This window comes from Rhinopithecus roxellana, chromosome 11, assembly GCF_007565055.1.
Source record: "Rhinopithecus roxellana isolate Shanxi Qingling chromosome 11, ASM756505v1, whole genome shotgun sequence".
Taxonomy (NCBI): domain Eukaryota; kingdom Metazoa; phylum Chordata; class Mammalia; order Primates; family Cercopithecidae; genus Rhinopithecus; species Rhinopithecus roxellana.
Genome location: NC_044559.1, coordinates 7,591,304 through 7,614,641, shown reverse-complemented (window position 1 = coordinate 7,614,641; position 23,338 = coordinate 7,591,304). Strand labels below are relative to the sequence as shown.

The window sequence follows — 23,338 nt, the reverse complement described above, 5'->3', positions numbered from 1 at the left end:
TACTGGATTTATCAAATCTAGGAATCTTTTAGAGGAGTTTGTAGAATTTTCTAGATATACAATCATATCATTGGCAAACAGAGATAGTTTGACTTCTTCTTTTCCATTCTGAATGCCCTTTATTTCATTCTCTTGCCTGAGTGCACTGGCTGTGGTTTTCCGTATGTTCTTATTTTTAAAGGAGAGACTTTTACCCAAAATGAAAAGATTACTTGAATTGGAAAATTGGAAGAAGTACTCTGAAAGTATTATTTTTTACATAGTCAAATTTGGTAGTTTAATTTTATTATTTCTGAATTTTGCTGTCATTCATAGCATACGTTTATAAAGGTTTATAAAAATGTTCTTTATTTTCTTCCAACATAAAGTTATTAATTTAATTAGTGCATTCGGTATTTGCCAGGAGTTCTGTAGGAATCATGAGTAACTTTTGGGCTTTTCTGCATATAAAAGTGTAAGTATCATATTATGTAATAATTCATGTAATTGTCCTTATTTAGGAATGTTTAATGTACTTCTTTTTTCTCTTCACAGATTCTGTCAGCTTTTAAGAACAAATGCACCTTATAGCTCATGGAAGAAAAAACACAAATCAAGACGTTTTTGGGTTCCAAGTTGCCAAAGTATGGAACAAAATCTGTAAGAAGTACACTGCAGCCGATGCCAAATGGGACACCTGTTAATTTATTAGGAACTTCCAAGAATAGTAATGTCAAAAGTTACATCAAAAATAATGGCTCTGATTGTCCATCATCTCATTCATTTAATTGGAGAAAAGCAAATAAATATCAACCTTGTGCACAAGGTGCTGAAGAGCCTAACAATACTCAAAATTCACATGATAAAATAATTGATCCTGGAAAACATGTTCCTACTCAAGGAATGTTTGATAAAAGTGGGATGAAGGGAGGTTTGAAAAGTGTTTCTTTATTTACATCAAAGTTAGCAAAGCCATCCACTATGTTTGTGTCATCTACAGAGGAGTTAAACCAAAAGTCTTTTTCTGGACCATCAAATTTGGGTAAATTCACCAAAGGCACATTATTAGGAAGGACTTCATATTCTTCGGTCAATACTCCAAAATCACAGTTGAATGGATTTTATGGAAACCGGTCGGCTGGTAGCATGCAAAGGCCTAGAGCAAACTCCTCTGCCACCAGAAGCAGTTCTGGAGAAAGCTTAGCTCAATCCCCAGACAGTAGTAAATCTGTTAATTGTGAAAAAATGGTAAGGTCACAGAGTTTTTCACATTCCATTCAGAATTCATTCCTTCCACCTTCATCTATAACCAGATCACATTCCTTTAATAGAGCTGTGGATCTTACAAAGCCTTATCAGAATCAACAGCTATCCATTAGAGTGCCTCTACGGTCAAGTATGCTAACAAGAAATTCCCGGCAGTCGGAAGTACTCAATGGGAATGAACATTTGGGGTATGGATTTAATAGGCCTTATGCTGCTGGTGGAAAGAAGTTGGCTTTACCAAATGGCCCTGGTGTAACTTCTACTTTAGGTTATAGAATGGTTCATCCCTCTCTACTGAAATCTAGCCGATCTCCATTTTCTGGGACTATCACAGTTGATGGAAATAAAAATTCACCTGCTGACACATGTGTAGAGGAAGATGCTACAGTTTTGGCTAAGGACAGAGCTACTAATAAGGACCAAGAACTGATTGAAAATGAAAGTTATAGAACAAAAAACAACCAGACTGTGAAACATGATGCTAAAATTAGATACCTGAGTGATGATGTGGATGACATTTCCTTGTCATCTTTGTCATCTTCTGATAAGAATGATTTAAGTGAAGACTTTAGTGATGATTTTATAGATATAGAAGACTCCAACAGAACTAGAATAACTCCAGAGGAAATGTCTCTCAAAGAAGAGAAAGATGAAAATGTGCCACCACAGGATATATTTGATTCCCCCAAGGAAAATGAAAAAGTCTGCAGTAAAACTGATGAATGGATAGATATAAGTGTCTCTGGTAAATATTACTAACCTTAAGTTTTTTTGCTTTCTTTTAGGTAATATAACTGAACTTATATTTAGGATTATCTTCAGATAGATTTCAAGATACTATCAGTTTCACGGAGGGATGGATCTAGACAAAATTGGGGTGGGGCAACATTTATTTTCCTGTGACTTCCATACCCCATTTTTTACCCTATCCAAGACAATATTAATAACATTTGTTATTAATTATAACATTTGTTGTTCTTTGGCTATTATACACAGCCTATTCCTGCTTAGTATAGACAGTGCTTCTAAATGACTTTTCCCCTACTTACCTCAACCAGCATGGTATGCCATTAAACAAACCATCTCTTCTCTTAGGGTAGCATTTCATTGCTATTTGTTGAGAGTAAAGCTGTACCAAAGGGAAAATTAGATAATATAGGTTATGTCTAATCTGATGGATTTTTTTATCTTAGGAAATTTTTCTTGTTTAGCAATTTTTGTAGATGCACTTCCTGAGAGAGGTTTATTTATTTATTAAACTGAAGAAAGTGAAATAATACCTGTTAAACATTTCCTCTTATGTTTGATTATCCTGTTACTAAATGCTGGAGAAAATGTATTTGGTATTTGTACATCCATATACCTGAATAAAGAACAACTAAAGGAATTAGACATAGACATGTGGTATACTGAGGGGACTAGATCATGCATAGAGATGCATGTACAAACCCTTGATTGTCTATAGGTCTTCTAAAAGAGACTACCAGTACAAGTTTATTTCCTTTTAGGGAGGCAATTATGAGTACCCTACATTATTTAATCTATGAAGTTAAATAGTGTACACAGAGGAAAAGGAGTTTCCTGGCCAGTGTTTAAATATCTTGGGAAATATTATAGGTATATGAAGGTTTATTTACATTTTTGGAAATATTACAGAAGTGAAAGATGACTAAATGAATTTTCTTTTTGTCTATTAGAAAATATTTCAGTAGATTATTTTAAAGATTTTGCCTCTTGATGTTTTATTGCTTAGGCTATAGAAAGTGCTGCAGTTATGAGTGCTTTTTTTGAGCCAGCTTTTTTGCTATGACATACCAGATTATTAGCACTTATATTTTTAGGACATGAGAAACAATTATATTTTTGTGAATCAATAACCTTTTTTCTCTTGAAGACAGGAGTGAATGTACAAAACATACTTCTGGGAATAATTTGGTTTCACCAGATACAGACTACAGAGCTGGTTCTTCGTTTGAACTATCTCCATCTGATAGCTCTGATGGAACATACATGTGGGATGAAGAAGGCTTGGAACCCATTGGAAATGTCCATCCGGTTGGGAGCTATGAGTCCTCTGAAATGAACAGCATAGTATGTATGGATTTATATACTCTTGGAATATTTTGTTTACCCTACTATAGAGAGACTTGTGATATGATTGATTTTTTAAAAAATTTATGAATTAACTTTACTGCTTTGAGAAATGGGAATTCATATTTGTTAAGAGCCTATAAAATATCTGACTCTAATGTGAAATAAAGCATAGAAAATATATGACATTTGACATAAATATACTCAACATGTGTACATACATATTCATCATACATATGTGCATATTATATTAGTAGGTCAATCTATGCCAGTGGTTCTCAAAGATGGGGGGGGAGGTCAATGACTGGAGGTGGTTTTGGTTGTCATATTGATGAGTACTTCTTGGCATCTAGTGGGTAGATGCCAGGGATGTTGTTTAACATCCCACAGTGCACAAGACAGAGACCACAATGAATTATCTAGCCTAAGATGGCAGTAGTGCTGCTGTTGAGAAACCTTGGTCAATGCTATACTGAGGTAACATTGAAGTGTCAACTCTGAACGGGATAATACAAGTATATTTTTTTACTCTTAGAAAGTCTGTTGTGGGTCTGGACAGCTCTCTAGGACAGCTGTCTTTAGTGATCTAAACTGCTTTGATTTGGGGGCTTGACCATCTTTTGAGGTCCCTTCTTGTCACTATGGCAGAGGAAGAGAGTGCCAGAGGGTCTCACACATACAATTACTTGCATTGGCCTGCAGGCAACACTTGGCACTTCCATTCATGATCTGTTGACCAGAACTAATCATGTGGTCCCACCTAAGTACTAAAGGGTTGGGAAGTGTAATGTCGTGTGTGCCTGGAAGGCAAGGGAACCAGGTATGAGCAAGTGTTAGAAGACCTGCCATGAATTTATATGTGCAAATTTTAAGAAACATGGCAAGTAATGTGGATAATATGCCATATGGGTAAAATGTAACTGGTATGTTTGAAGTGACTCATTGCAGTTATTCAGTATATAAAATTATTTTCCAGTAGTTGTATGGGAAAATTGGTAGTCTTTGTGGATATATTAAATTTCAAGTGGATTTCAGGCAGTGTAATTTTCTATACTCCTGTAAACCTTTTACTTAAGCTGTTGTTACCAGAGGCTTAAATTGCACAAACATTTTTTTAACGTCCATCAACACCTTGCATGCAAACATTTAATTTAGAGACAGTGTCTTCACCTCATTAGATAAAGGAGGCTCAGAAAAGAGAACAGTTTTAAGACCTTACATGCTGTCTTACTAGGCGTTTTAAGGCAAATATGATTGAAGTGCAAATGAACATGGTGTCCAGCAGATGGCAGCAATAAACCACTTAGTACCTGACAGTTTTTAGAGGCTAACCATCTTCAGTTCATTGTTCCTGTAACTAATCCCATAATAGCTTTCTCTAAAATATTTCAGAATGCATCTGGATTGCCTGTTAGTCCTTAAGATCCCTGAGTTTCCTCCTTGTTCAGTAGGTTTATGTATATGGTATGGGAAGCAACAAAAACATTCATTCTGTGCTTTGGAACAAGATGGTGTTTCTGTCTTTCTCTTCTGATCTAAGGAGAAGAAGATAAAGTCTGAGAAAGGATAGAGAATTGATGGCAAAAGTTGAGAACAGTGTGTTGAGTTCTTCTACAGTGATGTTGGATTTACCATTTTTGCTCTGAAGTTATGTGAATTTTTTGTTTTGTATAAATTTTAGGCATGTACCTGTTCAAAATGATTGTTTTTTTTTTTTTTGGTGAATTGGACTTTCCATCATTACTTAGTGATCTTCTGTGTCTCTAATTATGCTTTTTGTTTTCAGACTTCTTTTTTTCCAAATATTAATATACCTTACCAGTTTTATTTGTGTATTTTCCCTTCTGTTACTATCAGTCTTTTTTATATATAGCAAATAGTTTGTTATTTTAAAACTTTCAATTTGTCTTTTTCTTTTGACTAGTGAGTTTAATTCTTTTATGTTTGCATTTATTGTTATACTTGGACTTTATTTACTCTGCCATCTTACTAGTTTTATTTAAATTGTCTTGCTTTTTTTTGTTTCTTTTTTTTTTTTTTTTCCCTAAAGTGGTTCAAAGTAGTATCTCTTACTTAACACCCAAAGACCTTTAGCTTATTCTCACTTTTCTTGGTCTCTGCAACACTGCTTCTTCCAGTCCAGGTAAAGATAAGGAGCTTTCACTAGAATGTACATCAACTGTGTCACTTCTAACACAGTTTAATTCCACCCACTGTTCATTTCTGCTGAGATTGTTTTTCTAGTAAATCTTCCTTTTTGAAAGAAACAGTGTGTTCATATACATTCTGGTGCAATCTCCTAATCATGTCAGGGATCCCAACAAATAGTTTGTAGACTGACTGCTTTTCATAACACCAGTCTAGAATCCTGGCTATTTATTTGTTTAAATGCTACCAGTATTATGCAGAGGTCTAAATTACATACAGTAAAATGCACAATTTTTCTGCAGACAGACCGGAGAATTTTGATAATATGGATGTATGTGTATGGATGATTATACATATGTGATATATCTTAAAGTCATCTTTCCCCCACTGTATTTCAGGGTCATCTTTGTCATAAATGAATGACTGCATATATAAATATTGCATAGACAAATATTTCTGTTTATTTTGTCAGTTATATGTTATTTTCATTTTTGTAGCTTTAAAATAAATTTTGCTGCCTGGTAGGGTAAGTCTTCCAGCTTTGTTTTTTCCCAAGATTTCCATAGCTCTTCTTAGTCTTTTTTATTTCCAATTAAATATTAGAATGAGCTTGTCAATTTCCAGAAAGGACCTGCAGGGGTTTTGAATGGGATTGCATTGAATTTGTAGATGAGTTTGGAGAGAATTGACATGTTTATAATGGAGATATAGTTCTCCATTAATTTCAGACTTTAGAAATACTTCTTGCTAATGTTTTGTACTTTTCTGCAAAATGTTACACATATTTGATTTTGACACTGTAAGTGGTATCATTTTTATAATTTTATGAGTTTTTGTTGTATATACAAATAACCTGATTTTTGTTTGTTGATTTTTCTAATAACCTTATAAATTCATCTACTAGTTACAGTAATTAATTTGCCTGTGGATGGTTTTGGAACTGGTGTATACACTATATAATCATACCATTTGCAAAGTTGCCTCACCACCCCAGCGCTTGCCCTATTACACGAGTTAGGACCACCAACATAATGTTGAATTGAAATGGTGATAGAATTTCAGAGAGAAAGCCTTAATAGTTCACCATTAAAGTTTTTGGGAGCTGAGAGGGAGTTTAATCAGAATATGGAAACTCTCTTTTATTTTATTTGCTGAATTTTTGTCGGAATGAATATTAAGTTTTACCAAATGCTTTCTCTACATCTGTTGAGATAATGAAATTTTTTTTGTGTTAGTGTGCTAGATTGCATGGCTTGATTTTCAAATAGTAAACTACCTTTCCATTCTTAGAATACATTCACTTGGTCATGATGTATTATCTTTTCAAATGTAGTTAAACTAGATTTTCTAATTTTTAAATTTTAAAATTATTTTTTTAATTAATTAATTTTTTTTTTTTTTTGAGATGAAGTCTCGCTCTTGTCACCCAGGCTGGAGTGCAATGGTGTGATCATGGCTCACTGCAACCTCTGCCTCCCAGGTTCAAGCGTTTCTTCCGCCTCAGCCTCCCAAGTAGCTGGGATTACAGGTGCCTGCCACCATGCCTGGCTAAATTTTGTATTTTTAGTAGAGTCAGGGTTTCACCATGTTGGCCAGGCTGGTCTCGAACTCCTGACCTCAGGCGATCTGCCTGCCTCAGCCTCACAAAATAGTGGGATTACTGGCATGAGCCACTGTGCCTGGCCTAAAAATTAATTTTTAGGAAAGAGATGGGGTCTTGCTATATTGTCCAGGCTGGCCTTGAACTCCTGGGCTGAAGTAATCCTCCCCGCACAGTCTCCCAAGTAGCTGGGACTACAGGTGCATGCCACCATACCCAGCTCTGCTAATAGTCTATGTTTTTGCATGTATGTTCATGAGTAAGTTTGTTCTGCTGTGTAATTTTCTTGTTTTTCTTTCTGATGATGTTGCCATGTTTTGGATCAAGATCATGCTGACTTTATAATGAGTTGAGAAGTGTTTTCTTATTTTTCTGTCCTTTGAAAGAATTTGTGTACAACTAATGTGCTTATTCCTTAGGTATGTAAAAGAATTTGCCAGAATTCAGCCTTCTGGAACTGGAGTTTTCTTTATGAGAAGGTTTTTAGTAACAGTTTTAATTTTTAGATACTAGCATATTAAAATTTGTATGTATATTCATGTTGGTTTTTGAAAATTTGTCCATTTCATCTAAACTTGTAATTTGTTGGTGAAAGTTGACGAGGATTATCCTTTTTAAAACATCTTTAGGATCTTATAAGGACGTCTGTTTTTCATTCCTGATACTGGTAATTGGTGTTTCCTTTCTTTTTCTTCATTTCCAAGAACCAAATTTGGGCTTTGCTGATTTTTCTATATTGTGCTTATTTTCTGTTTTTATTGATTTTGGTTTATATCTTTATTTGCTTCCTTCTACTTTTATTTTTTTAAATTAATTAATTTTTTATTATTATTATACTTTAAGTTCTAGGGTACATGTGCACAACGTGCAGGTTTGTTACATATGTATACTTGTGCCATGTTGGTGTGCTGCACCCATCAACTCGTCAGCACCCGTCAACTCGTCATTTACATCAGGTATAACTTCCAATGCAATACCTTCCCCCTCCCCCCTCCCCCTTCCCCATAATAGGCCCTGGTGTGTGATGTTCCCCTTCCTGAGTCCAAGTGATCTCATTGTTCAGTTCCCACCTATGAGTGAGAACATGTGCTGTTTGGTTTTCTGTTCTTGGGATAGTTTGCTGAGAATGATGGTTTCCAGCTGCATCCATGTCCCTACAAAGGACACAAACTCATCCTTTTTTATGGCTGCATAGTATTCCCTGGTGTATATGTACCACATTTTCTTAATCCAGTCTGTCACTGATGGACATTTGGGTTGATTCCAAGTCTTTGCTATTGTGAATAGTGCCGCAATGAACATACGTGTGCATGTATCTTTATAGCAGCATGATTTATAATCCTTTGGGTATATACCCAGTAATGGGATGGCTGGGTCATATGGTACATCTAGTTCTAGATCCTTGAGGAATCGCCATACTGTTTTCCATAATGATTGAACTAGTTTACAATCCCACTAACAGTGTAAAAGTGTTCCTGTTTCTCCACATCCTCTCCAGCACCTGTTGTTTCCTGACTTTTTAATGATTGCCATTCTAACTGGTGTGAGATGGTATCTCATTGTGGTTTTGATTTGCATTTCTCTGATGGCGAGTGATGATGAGCATTTTTTCATGTGTCTGTTGGCTGTATGAATGTCTTCTTTTGAGAAATGTCTGTTCATATCGTTTGCCCACTTTTTGATGGGGTTGTTTTTTTCTTGTAAATTTGTTTGAGTTCTTTGTAGGTTCTGGATATTAGCCCTTTGTCAGATGAGTAGATTGCAAAAATTTTCTCCTGTTCTGTGGGTTGCCTTTTCACTCTGATGGTAGTTTCTTTTGCTGTGCAGAAGCTCTTTAGTTTAATTAGATCCCATTTGTCAATTTTGGCTTTTGTTGCCGTTGCTTTTGGTGTTTCAGACATGAAGTCCTTGCCCATGCCTATGTCCTGAATGGTATTACCTAGGTTTTCTTCTAGGGTTTTTATGTATTAAGTCTAACATTTAAGTCTCTAATCCATCTTAAATTCATTTTCGTATAAGGAGTAAGGAAAGGATCCAGTTTCAGCTTTCTACTTATGGCTAGCCAGTTTTCCCAGCACCATTTATTAAATAGGGAATCCTTTCCCCATTTCTTGTTTTTGTCAGGTTTGTCAAAGATCAGATGGCTGTAGATGTGTGGTATTATTTCTGAGGACTCTGTTCTGTTCCATTGGTCTATATCTCTGTTTTGGTACCAGTACCATGCTGTTTTGGTTACTGTAGCCTTGTAGTATAGTTTGAAGTCAGGTAGCGTGATGCCTCCAGGTTTGTTCTTTTGACTTAGGATTGTCTTGGCAATGCGGGCTCTTTTTTTGGTTCCATATGAACTTTGAAGCAGTTTTTTCCAATTCTGTGAAGAAACTCATTGGTAGCTTAATGGGGATGGCATTGAATCTATAACTTACCTTGGGCAGTATGGCCATTTTCATGATACTGATTCTTCCTATCCATGAGAATGGTATGTTCATGCATTTGTTTGTGTCCTCTTTTATTTCACTGAGCAATGGTTTATAGTTCTCCTTGAAGAGGTCCTTTACATCCCTTGTAAGTTGGATTCCTAGGTATTTTATTCTCTTTGAAGCAATTTTGAGTGGAAGTTCATTCATGATTTGGCTCTCTGCTTATCTGTTACTGGTGTATAAGAATGCTTGTGATTTTTGCAGTTTAATTTTGTATTCTGAGACTTTGCTGAAGTTGCTTATCAGCTTAATGAGACTTTGGGCTGAGATGATTTGGTTTTCTAAATATACAATCATGTCATCTGCAAACAGGGACAATTTGACTTCTTCTTTTCCTAACTGAATACCTTTGATTTCTTTCTCTTGCCTGATTGCCCTAGCCAGAACTTCCAACACTATGTTGAATAGGAGTGGTGAGAGAGGGCATCCTTGTCTTGTGCCAGTTTTCAAAGGGAATGCTTCCAGTTTTTGCCCATTCAGTATGATATTGGCTGTGGGTTTGTCATAAATAGCTCTTATTATTTTGAGATACGTTCCATCAATACCTAGTTTATTGAGCGTTTTTAGCATGAAGGGCTGTTGAATTTTGTCAAAGGCCTTTTCTGCATCTATTGAGATAATCATGTGGTTTTTGTCTTTGATTCTGTTTATATGCTGGATTACATTTATTGATTTGCGTATGTTGAACCAGCCTTGCATCCTAGGGATGAAGCCCACTTGATCATGGTGGATAAGCTTTTTGATGTGCTGCTGGATCTGGTTTGCCAGTATTTTATTGAGGATTTTTGCATCGATGTTCATCAGGGATATTGGTCTAAAATTCTCTTTTTTTTGTTGTGTCTTTGCCAGGCTTTGGTATCAGAATGATGTTGGCCTCATAAAATGAGTTAGGGAGGATTCCCTCTTTTTCTATTGATTGGAATAGTTTCAGAAGGAATGGTACCAACTCCTCCTTGTACCTCTGGTAGAATTCAGCTGTGAATCCATCTGGTCCTGGACTTTTTTTGGTTGGTAGGCTATTAATTATTTCCTCAGTTTCAGAGTCTGCTATTGGTCTATTCAGGGATTCAACTTCTTCCTGGTTTAGTCTTGGGAGAGTGTAAGTGTCCAGGAAATTATCCATTTCTTCTAGATTTTCTAGTTGATTTGCATAGAGGTGTTTATAGTATTCTCTGATGGTAGTTTGTATTTCTGTGGGGTCGGTGGCGATATCCCCTTTATCATTTTTTATTGCGTCTATTTGATTCTTCTCTCTTTTCTTCTTTATTAGTCTTGCTAGCGGTCTATCAATTTTGTTGATCTTTTCAAAAAACCAACTCCTGGAGTCATTGATTTTTTGGAGGGTTTTTTGTGTCTCTATCTCCTTCATTTCTGCTCTGATCTTAGTTATTTCTTGCCTTCTGCTAGCTTTTGAATGTGTTTGCTCTTGCTTCTCTAGTTCTTTTAATTGTGATGTTAGGGTGTCAGTTTTAGATTTTTCCAGCTTTCTCTTGTGAGCATTTAATGCTATAAATTTCCCTCTACACACTGCTTTAAATGTGTCCCAGAGATTCTGGTCTGTTGTATCTTTGTTCTCATTGGTTTCAAAGAACATCTTTATTTCTGCCTTCATTTCATTATGTACCCAGTAGTCATTCAGGAGGAGGTTGTTCAGTTTCCATGTAGTTGAGCGGTTTTGATTGAGTTTCTTAGTCCTGAGTTCTAGTTTGATTGCACTGTGGTCTGAGAGACAGTTTGTTATACTTTCTGTTCTTGTACATTTGCTGAGGAGTGCTTTACTTCCAATTATGTGGTCAATTTTGGAATAAGTGCGATGTGGTGCTGAGAAGAATGTATATACTGTTGATGGGGTGGAGAGTTCTGTAGATGTCTATTAGGTCTGCTTGGTGCAGAGTTGAGTTCAATTCCTGGATATCCTTGTTAACTTTCTGTCTCGTTGATCTGTCTGATGTTGCCAGTGGAGTGTTGAAGTCTCCCATTATTATTGTATGGGAGTCTAAGTCTCTTTGTAAGTCTCTAAGGACTTGCTTTATGAATCCTGTATTGGGTGCATATATATTTAGGATAGTTAGCTCTTCCTGTTGAATTGATCCCTTTACCATTATGTAATGGCCTTCTTTGTCTCTTTTGATCTTTGATGGTTTAAAGTCTGTTTTATCAGAGACTAGGATTGCAACCCCTGCTTTTTTTTGTTCTCCATTTCCTTGGTAGATCTTCCTCCATCCCTTTATTTTGAGCCTATGTATGTCTCTGCATGTGAGATGGGTCTCCTGAATACAGCAGACTGATGGGTCTTGACTCTTTATCCAATTTGCCAGTCTGTGTCTTTTCATTGGACCATTTAGTCCATTTAAATTTAAGGTGAATATTGTTATGTGTGAACTTGATCCTGTCATTATGATATTAGCTGGTTATTTTGCTTGTTAGTTGATGCAGTTTCTTCCTAGCCTCGATGGTCTTTACATTTTGGCATGTTTTTGCAATGGCTGGTACTGGTTGTTCCTTTCCCTGTTTAATACTTCCTTCAGGGTCTCTTGTAGGGCAGGCCTGGTGGTGACAAAATTTCTAAGCATTTGCTTGTCTCTAAAGGATTTTATTTCTCCTTCACTTATGAAACTTAGTTTGGCTGGATATGAAATTCTGGGTTGAAAATTCTTTTCTTTAAGAATGTTTAATATTGGCCCCCACTTCTCTTCTGGCTTGTAGAGTTTCTGCCAAGAGATCTGCTGTTAGTCTGATGGGCTTCCCTTTGTGGGTAACCCGACCTTTCTCTCTGGCTGCCCTTAACAGTTTTTCCTTCATTTCAACTTTGGTGAATCTGACAATTATGTGTCTTGAAGTTGCTCTTCTCGAGGAGTATCTTTGAGGCGTTCTCTGTATTTCCTGAATTTGAATGTTGGCCTGCCCTACTAGGTTGGGGAAGTTCTCCTGGATGATATCCTGAAGAGTGTTTTCCAACTTGGTTCCATTTTCTCCCTCACTTTCAGGCACCCCAATCAGACATAGATTTGGTCTTTTCACGTAGTCCCATACTTCTTGAAGGTTTTGTTCATTTCTTTTTCCTCTTTTTTTCTTTAAACTTCTCTTCTTGCTTCATTTCATTCATTTGATCCTCAATCACTGATACTCTTTCTTCCAGTTGATCGAGTCGGTTACTGAAGCTTGTGCATTTGTCATGTATTTCTTGTGTCATGGTTTTTATATCTGTCAGTTCATTTATGGCCTTCTCTGCATTGATTATTCTAGTTATCCATTCTTCCATTCTTTTTTCAAGATTTTTAGTTTCTTTGCACTGGGTACGTAATTCCTCCTTTAGCTCTGAGAAGTTTGATGGACTAAAGCCTTCTTCTCTCAGCTCGTCAAAGTCATTCTCCATCCAGCTTTGATCCGTTGCTGGCGATGAGCTGCATTCCTTTGGAGGGGGAGATGTGCTCTTATTTTTTGAATTTCCAGCTTTTCTGCCCTGCTTTTTCCCCATCCTTGTGGTTTTATGTGCCTTTGGTCTTTGATGATGGTGATGTACTGATGGGGTTTTGGTGTGGGTGTCCTTTCTGTTTGATAGTTTTCCTTCTAACAGTCAGGACCCTCAGCTGTAGGTCTGTTGGAGATTGCTTGAGGTCCACTCCAGACCCTGGGTATCAGCAGCAGAGGCTGCAGAAGATAGAATACTGCTGAACAGCCTGTGTACCTGTATGATTCTTGCTTTGGAAGCTTGTCTCAGGGGTGTACCCTGCCACGTGAGGTGTGGGGTGTCGTTCAGCACCTAGTCGGGGGTGTCTCCCAGTTAGGCTTCTCAGGGGTCAGGGACTGACTTGAGCAGGCAGTCTTTCCGTCCTCAGATCTCAACCTCCGTGTTGGGAGATCCACTGCTCTCTACAAAGCTGTCAGACAGGGTCGTTTGCATCTGCAGAGGTTTCTGCTGCTTTTTGTTTAGCTGTGCCCTGTCCCCAGAGTTGGAGTCTATAGAGACAGGCAGGCCTCCTTGAGCTGCTGTGGGCTCCACCCAGTTCGAGCTTCCCAGCGGCTTTGTTTACCTACTTAAGCCTCAGCAATGGTGGGCGCCCCTCCCCCAGCCTCGTTGCTGCCTTGCAGTTAGATCACAGACTGCTGTGCTAGCGATGAGGGAGGCTTGGTGGGCGTGGGACCCTCCCGGCCAGGTGTGGGATATAATCTCCTGGTGTGCCATTTGCTAAGACCCTTGGTAAAGCGCAGTATTGGGGTGGGAGTTACCCGATTTAACAGGTGTTGTGTGTCTCAGTTCCCCTGCCTGGGAAAAGGGATTCCCTTCCCCCTTGCGCTTCTCAGGTGAGGGGATGCCTCGCCTTGCTTCAGCTCTCACTGGTCGGGCTGCAGCAGCTGATCAGCACCAATTGTCCGGCACTCCCTAATGAGATGACCCCAGTACCTCAGTTGAAAATGCAGAAATCACCCGTGTTCTGTGTCGATCGGGCTGGGAGCTGGAGACTGGAGCTGTTCCTATTAGGCCATCTTGCTCCGCCCCCCAGGACGTTTTAAAATCCCTTCTACTTTTCTTTAGTTTAATTTGTTTTTTTTTTTCCAAAGTTTTTGACATGGAAACTAGATAATTGATTTTTAGCCTTTCTCCCTTCTCTGGCATATGAATGAATTCTCATAAAGAGAAACCTGTATTATTTGGGAAAGAATGCATTCTGTAAACACCCTAGTAGTAAATATAGCAGTTAGTTTCTTTTTACGTGCCTTGTTTTAAAATTATGAATTCTAAGGCATGTTGTATAGGCCATTTTCCTTAATGCGTTTATATATCCATGAACAATATACAGTATGATTTTGTATGTGTTTTATAACTTAGGTAAGTGATACATAATATTCTACAGGTTCTTTTTTTAACTCTTTTTTTTGTGTGTATATGTGTAGTTCTAATTCATATTTATTACTTTATAATATTCTGTCATTTGAATATACCAGGATTTTTCTCTGTTCCCCTGCTAATCTACTTTTCAGTTATTCTTTATTGCTAATACTAATGTCTACATGGTGTAGCAGTGAACATTCGGATTCAGTTCTCTTTGATCATATAAGTCAGTTTCTTTAGGATATAAACCTAGCAATAGCATTCCTAAGATATAAAACTAGGAATAGTGTATTTTCAACTTTAATGATATTATCAAACTTCTCCCTAAAAAGGTCCTACCAGTGTATACCTTCCAGTAGAGGGTGAGAATTTCTGTCACTCCTCATCTGAACCCCATAAGTTGTCATCTGACTTCAACATTTTAATCAGTTTGGTGAGTGTGAGATGATACATAATTTTAATTTACATTTATACCATTATTGATTTTGTCATTTTTTTCACATATTTTACTGGCTGTTTCGTTTCCTTTTATGTAAATTTTTACTTCACTGATTTTTCAATTGGGTTTTGCCATTTTTCTTATTGATATGGAAAAGTTTTTTTATGTGGTTGGAATTTAATTCTTGTTAAATGTGTTGCAGATAATCTTCTCTGAGCCCATGGCTTCCGTTTTGTTTTTTGTATCTTTTTACCATTCATACTTTTCAATTTTGACAATTAAATTTAGTAATGTTTTTCTTCATGGTTTTTGCTTCACATGCTCATGTATGCATGTGTGTGTAAGACACCCTTTCCCTCCTAAGGCCATATAGGTGTTTTGTTTATAGAGAAGTGTTATGGCATAATGATTAAGAGCCAGGGCTCCAGAACAAGCTAAGTTAAAACTCCACCTCTATCATGTACTAGCTGTGTCTCCTTGGATTCTCTGTGTTCCTTTTTTTTTTTTCTTTTTTTTTTGGAGACAGAGTCTAGCTCTGTCACCCAGGCTGGAGTACAGTGGCGCGATCTCGGCTCACTGCAAGCTCCGCCTTCCTGAGTTCATGCCATTCTCCTGCCTCAGCCTTCTGAGTAGCTGGGATTACAGGTGCCCGCCACCATGCCAGGCAATTTTTTTTCTATTTTTAGTAGAGACAGAGTTTCACCGTGTTAGCCAGGATGGTCTCGATCTCCTGACCTCATGATCTGCCCTCCTCGGCCTCCCAAAGTGCTGGGATTACAGGCATGAGCCACCACGCCCGGCCTCTCTGTATTCCTTTTTTAAAAATATGGATGATAATTGTACCCACCTCCAGGGCTGATGTTAGAAAGTCTATGCCTGAATGGTATGACAGTCATGTGATTCCCTTGTGATACTGGTTGTTGAGTATTTTGAGTATCATCTCTGACTAACTCATGGGATTACTATGAACATTAAACGAGGTCATATATATAAAGTACTTATTAATGCCAGGGATGTAACAGGAGCTCAACAGGTGCTTGTTATTTTGTTTTCTAATTGTTTTGTTTTACATTTAAGACTTCAGTCCATCTGAAGTTGGTATTAGGCACAATAATTTACACTCATTAATATTCTTCCACAATATACTTGGGGTACTATACAGAAAAGAATTAATGTCGCAGGTCTAAGATTGCTTCTTCTTAGATAACCCACTTGAAAGTTTGGCCCTTGGCTGGTAAACAGTTCCTTACAGTGCTATAAAACTTTTCATAAATGATAAGAGCACGGTAGGTTTGCTGTGCCTAAACTGTTTGCCAGATAATATGATTTATGCTGAACACCTTTCCTCCTGGGAGTGTAGAATTTTGGTATGTGTGAGGCAGAGGGTACCCACAAGACCATCCCCCAGTGAAACCTTGGGTGCTGAGTTTCTTAAAAATATCCATGGTGGGCTGGGTGCAATGACTCATGCCTGTAATCCCAGCACTTTGGGAGGCTGAGGCCGGTGGATCACCTGAGGTCAGGAGTTCAAGACCAGCGTGACCAATATGGTGAAATCCTGTCTCTACTAAAAATACAAAAATTAGCCAGACGTGGTGGCGCCTGCCTGTAGTCCCAACTACTCGGGAGGCTGAGATAGGAGAATTGCTTGAACCCGGGTGGCAGAGGTTGCAGTGAGCCAAGATCATGCCATTGCACTCCAGCCTGGGTGACAGAGCAAGACTTTCTCAAAGAAAAAGAAACAAAAGAAAAAAAAAAAAAAAAAAGAACATTCATCGTGGACAAGACTTCGCATTCTTTGCATGTATTGTCACAACTGGTTGCTAGAGGAATTAAGCACATCACATCCTGTGTAACTCCATTGAGAGAGGACTCTGGGATGCTTACTCCTGATTTTGCCCCATGTGCCTTTTACTTTTTTAATTTGCTTTGTATCCTTCTGCTGGAATAAATCTTAGTTGTTAATATTACTGTATGCTGAATCCTTTGACTCCTCTTAGTGAATTGTCTATCTTGGGAGTGGGCTTGGGGACTCCTGACACAGGTACTGATATGAAGTTATCTTTGTTTACTTCATGATAGCATCTTTTATATTAATCCTTTGAAATAGCTATGGACTACCTACTACCTTTGGTTTCAGACTAGGATGAATTCTAGAGGAGTTGAGTAAATTGGCACAGATAGGTTGGGAAGTAGTTTACAACTTGTTACACTCTCAGTCTAGTGATCTTGATTTTTAGCCTTATATCTGCTCAGGATAACTCAGAATTTTTGGACTCAATAAACTTTTAACTGATATTTAACTTTCTTGAAGATTAAATATAGCTTTTTCTGATAAATATTATAATCATTGTATGTGCACAATCTTAGGCAAAAACATTTTTTTCTCTTGTAAACACAGTGAGTCCTACTCAGAATCTTCTTTGCAGCAATGCTATGACGAATATGAGAGCTCTCATTGAAGAATAGTTGAACTACAATGTCATTATGATTGATTTTCTAACACTAAAATATATAGGAGGTGATAATTTTAAATCATCACATGGAGGACCTTTATTTTTGGAATGATTTTTATAGGAGGCCCAAAGAAGTGTTTGAATCAGATCATCACTGAAAGTATCTGGCCTTATATTCATTTTATCAGTCTTGCCTTATCTTCACATAGTGGGCAAGTTTAACTCCTTATCTAAATGAGATTCTTGTTCACTTTAAAAGGTAGATCCCAAAACTTGCTTGAATGCTTTTGACACACCAACAAGTAGTTATGCCTTCATTTTCATGAGGCTAACACATTTTATTTACATTTCTTTATCTGTGTTTTACTAAGGGGAGAGCTGTCTAGATTTGGGTTTCTACCTTGTGATTGATGTAGCTAGACTTTATTGAGATTTAAATGTCTGCTGAATGTCATAATATTCTTAGCAGTGTTTGTGTGGGTATATGGGTTCCCCAGATTATTTGCACTGAAATTCGGAATTTCTCCAGTCCAAAAATATAAAAGAAGAGTATAAAAAGATCAAACCTGGCTTTTATTTGCCTTATTTGGTTTTGAGTTTTAGAATGAATTTAGGAAGTTTTTAATTGCTCTCTAATTTTGTATCTGTGACATTTTACTTAGCTTGGGTTATTTTACTCTAAGGAAGAGACCAGAGATGCTTTAATCTTTTTTTTTTTTTTTTTTTCCCTGTTTGAGACAGCATCTCTCTCTCTAACCCAGACTGGAGTGCAGTGGTGCGATCTTGGTTCATTGCAAGCTCAGGTTCATGCCAGTCTCCTGCCTCAGCCTCCTGTGTAGCGGGGACTATAGGTGCCCGCCACCACACCCGGCTAATTTTTTGTGTTTTTTTAGTAAAATTGGGGTTTCACCATGTTAGCTCCTGACGTCAAGGAGCTATCTTTTAGGTATCTCTTGACCTTAAGATTAGTTATCTTGACCTTGAGGTTAGTTATCTCCTGACCTCAAGGTCTGCCCACCTCAGCCTGCCAAAGTACTGGAATTACAAGCGTGAGCCACCGTACCTGGCCGAGATGCTTTAATCTTTCTAACGTGTATTCACATGTACTATCTCAGGTGGTTGCACCTTCTCTACATTTTGCTAGTTTTTTACTTTATTTAACAGTATTATACTACTGTCAAACTGTTTTCATTAAACTCTAGTGAGATCATATTGCTGTTGCTTTAAATCTGTATCTGAATAACAAAGATCAGAGCAGAACTAAATGAAATTGAAATTAAAAAATCATAAAAATGATCAGTGAAATGAAAACTTGGTTCTTTGTAAGGATAAACAAAATTGACAGGCTGCCAGCTAGATTAGCCAAGAAAAAAAGATTCAAATAAGCATGATCAGAAATGATAAAGGTGATTTTACAGCTGATACCATGGAAATACAAAAGATCACCAGAGACTACTATGAACATCTGTATGTGCACAAACTAGAAAACCTAGAGGAAATGGACAAATTCCTGCAAACATAACATCCCAAGATTGATCCAGTAAGAAATAAAAATAATGAATAATGAAACTGAATCATCATTAAAAAAAAACTACCAACTAAAAAAGCCCAGGACCAGACAGATTCACAGTCGAATTTTACCAGGCATACAAGAGAGCTGGCATCAGTCTTATGAAACTATTCCAAAAAATTAAGGAAGAAGAGGAGGAATTCCTTCTTAACTCATTTTATGAAACCAATATCATCCTGGTACCCAAATCTGGCATGGACACAACAAAAGAAGAAAACTGCTGGCCAGTATCCTTGATGAACATACATGCAAAACTCTTCAACAAAATACTGGCAAACGAAATCAAACAGCAAATCCAAAAAGATAACTCATCGTGATCAAGTGGGTTTTATTTTAGGAATGCAAAGATGGTTCAACATGTGCACATCAATAAATGTGATTCACCACATAAACAGATTAAAAACAAAATCCATATGTTCATCTCAATAGATGAAGAAAAAACATTTGATAAAATCCAGCATCCCTTCATGATAAAAACCCTCAGCAAACTAGGCATCAAAGGAACATACCTGAAAATAATAAGAGCCCCATATGATAAACCCATAGCCAACATCATACTGAATAGGCAAAAGTTGAAAGCATTTCCCCTAAGAGCTGGAACAAGACAAGGATATCCACTCCCATCACTCCTGTCAGCATAGTCTTAGCCAGAGCAAACAGGCAAGAGAAAGAAGTAAAAACCATCGAAATTATAAAAGAAGAAGTAATTATCTGTTTGTTGATATTATCTTATACTTAGAAAACCCTAAAGATTCCTCCAAAAGACTTTTAGAATTGATAACTTCAGTAAAGTTTCAGGATACCAAATTAATATACAAAAATTAGTGGTATTTCCATATACCATCAGTGCTCAAACAGAACCAAATTGAGAGCTGAAATCAATTTACAGTAGACACACACACACACACACACACACACACACACACACACCCCTAGGAATACATTTAACCAAGGAGGTGAAAGACCTTTACAAGGAGAAGTACGAAACACTAATGAAATAAATCATAAATGATACAAACAAATTGAAATATTTCATTCTTATGGCTTAGAAGAATATCATTAAAATGACCATACTACTCAAAGTAATCTACAGATTCAAGGCAATTCCTATCAAATTACCAACATCACTTTTCACAGAATTAGAAAAAACAATCCTAAAATTCATGTGGAAGCAAAAAGCACCCCAAACAGCCCAAATAATCCTAAGCAAACAACAAAGCCGGAGGCATCACATTACCTGACTTCAAACTATACTACAAAGCTGTGGTAAGCAAAACAGCATGGTACTGGTATAAAAATAGACACACTGATTAATGGAACAGAATAGAGAACAAAGAAGTAAAGCCACATGCATACATCTGACTGAACTTCAACAGAACCAACAAAAATAACAGGGAAAGGACACCCTATTCAATAAATGGTGCTTGGCAAATTGGCTAGTCATGTGCAGAAGAATGAAACCACACCCCTGTCTCTCATTATGCACAAAAATTAACTCAAGATGGATTAAAGGCTTAAATGTGAGACCAAAAATTATAAAAATCCGTGAAAAAAACCTAGGAAAAACTCTTCTGGACATTGGTTTAGGGAAAAGATTTATGAGTTAAGACCTAAAAAATAAATGCAACAAAAACAAAGACAAATGGGACTTAATTAAGCTGCTGCACAGTGGAAGAAACAACAGGGTAAACAGACAACCTACAGAACGTGAGAAAATATTTCCAAGCCATGCATCTGAAAAGTGGCCATATTTAGAATTTACAAGGAACTCAACAAGAAAAACATATATAACTCCATTTAAAAAATGGGCAAAGGATATGAACAGACATTTTTCAATAGAAGACATACAAGCAGCCAACAGACATAAAAAAAAAGCTTAACATCACTAATCATTAGAGAGATGCAAATCAAAACCACAGTGAGATGCCATCTCACACCAGTCAGAATGGCTATTACTAAAAAGTTAAAAAATAACATGTTGGTGAGGATGTGGAGAAAAGGGGAATAATTATAACACTGTTGGTGGGAATGAAAACTGAAAATTAGTACAGCCTCTGTGGAAAACAGTACAGAAATTTAGCAAATAACTAAAAATAGAATTACCATTTGATCCAGCAGTCCCACTGCTGGACATCTACCCAGAGGAAAAGAAGTTACTGTATCAAAATGATATCTGCACTTGTATGTTTATCACAATAAATGTAAATTATCAAAGTGGCAAAGTCATGGACTCAACGTAGCAAATTCATGGAATCAACTTAAGTGTCCATTAGTGTTGATAGGATAAAGAAAATGTGGTGTATATACACCATGGAATACTATGCAACCATAAAAAGAATGAAACTGAGACTGGGCCTGGTGACTCATGCCTGTAATCCCAGCAGTTTGGGAGGCTGAGGCAGGCAGATCACTTGAGACCAGGAGTTCAAGACCAACTTGGCCAACATGGCTAAACCCTGTCTCTACTAAAACTACAAAAATTAGCCAGGCATGGTGGCACATGCCTGCGATTCCAGCTACTCGGGAGGCTGAGGCCCAAGAATCACTCAAACCTGGGCAGAGGCTGCAATGGCGGAGGCTGCAGTGAACTGAGATCATGTCACTGCACTCCAGCCTGGGCAACAGAGCGAGACTCTTTCTCCAGGAAAAAAAAAAAAAGAAGAAGAATGAAGCTGTATCCTTTGTAGCAACATGGACAGAGCTGGAGGCCATTATTCTAAGTATAATAACTCAGAAACAGGATATCATATACTGCATGTTCTCACTTGTAAGTAGGAGCTAAACAGTGGGTACACATGGATGTAAACATGGAAATAATAGACACTGGGGACTTCAGAAGTGGGGAGGATGGATGGCGGATAAGAGTTGAAAAATTACCTATTGGGTACAGTGTTCACTGTTTGGGTGATGGGTTTCTAGAAGCCCAAACCTCACCACTATGCAACATGTTCATGGAATAAACTCACACATCATGAATCTAAAATCTAAAAAATACCTGTATCCATGTTCAGGGCCTTTTTCATACTACTGCTACCTTGCCTACATTCCCGAGCTAAGACCATTTGAAATGGTTTATATTTTTCTTAATGCTCCCATCTATTCCTCCTTTAAGGCTGTATTCAGACTTTTATTTTCTCCCCTCCACCTAAGGGTTAACTGTTCAATGTTGAGACCCCATAGCACTTTAAATCGCACACTAGTTTTGTTTTCTGCCTTTCTCCTTCCTGTTACAGCGTGAGGACAGCCTCTTTTCATCTTTCTGTGCTGTGATACTGACAGTGTGTGTAGGTACTCGATAAATGGTTCTTTCCAGTTAGAATTAATTACTCCTTCCTTCCTACTTCTAATCAGTTGCTGCCTCCTATGTTTGGCACTTTATTTCAGTTTGTAGTATACTACTTTGTATTGATCTTCATACCTGCACTGAAGTAATTTTGAAGACAAGGATTGGACTTTTCTTTTCTTTCGTTTTTTTGAGACGGAGTCTTGCTCTTCACCCAACCTGGAGTGCAGTGGCATGATCTCGGCTCACAGCAACCTCCGCCTCCAGGGTTCAAGCAATTATCCTGCCTCAGTCTCCTGAGTAGCTGGGATTACAGGCACATGCCACCATGCCCGGCTAATTTTTTGTAGAGATGGGGTTTCACCATGCTGGCCAGGCTGGTCTCGAACTCCTGACCTCGTGATCTGCCCGCCTTGGCCTCCCAAAGTGCTGGGATTACAGCATGCCTGGCCTGGACTTTTCTTTAGTAAAATTCTCATTTTCTGATGCTTATGCCCCTTTAACTCAGGTTTTATCATACATCCTGCATCAGTATTAAGTTTCTTCTTAGTTATGTGTGTTTAGATTCTATTGCTTTGGGTTAGAATAAAGTCTCAAATTTTGGTTTGTGATCCATAAGTTTATTTCATGGCTGGACTTTGCCTTGTTTACATTTGTCCTTTCACTGTGAATAAACAGCCTTTTAAAAATCTTTTCTACTGAGGCCACTGTAGAGTGTTATTTTCCCCATTCATTCATACTCACGAAGTGGTGGGAAGTGTTGGGGAGATGGTATTGATGGTCTCTACAAAGTGATGCAGAAACCAGTGTACTTGTATCTATTAAAAAGTGACAGCAAAAAGTACAAATGACTCCCCCCACCCCCTTGAGCCATTTAAACATAAGTTTCCTACCTGAAGCCCTATGGCCTTCAGATACTTTAATACAGTAATTCCCAAACTTTCTGCCACCAGGGACTGGTTTTGTGGAAGACAGTTTTTCCATGAACTGGAGTGCAGATGGAGATGGTTTTAGGATGAAACCCTTCCACCTCAGATCATCAGGCATTAGATTCTCATAAGGTGTGCGCAACCTAGATCCCTCATGTGCACAGTTCACAGTAGGGTTCACTCTCCTATGAGAGTCTGTTGCTGCTGGTGATCTGACAGGAGGCGGAGCTCAGGCAGTAATGCTGACTTGCCTGCTGCTCACCTTT

The 23,338-nt window shown here is 37.7% G+C and overlaps 1 protein-coding gene across 6 annotated transcripts in view; it reads left to right on the top strand.

Moving 5' to 3' along the window:
* CCSER2 (coiled-coil serine rich protein 2) overlaps window positions 1-23,338 on the top strand; it is a 202,995-nt gene that overhangs the window by 48,392 nt on the left and 131,265 nt on the right. For all 6 annotated transcript variants that reach the window (XM_030940763.1, XM_030940768.1, XM_030940766.1 and 3 more), the window contains 2 exons: window positions 535-1,990; window positions 3,140-3,336. In XM_030940763.1, coding sequence (XP_030796623.1) covers window positions 574-1,990; window positions 3,140-3,336 — 1,614 coding nt within the window. In that variant the 5' untranslated portion in view covers window positions 535-573. The remainder of the gene's footprint in view (window positions 1-534; window positions 1,991-3,139; window positions 3,337-23,338) is intronic.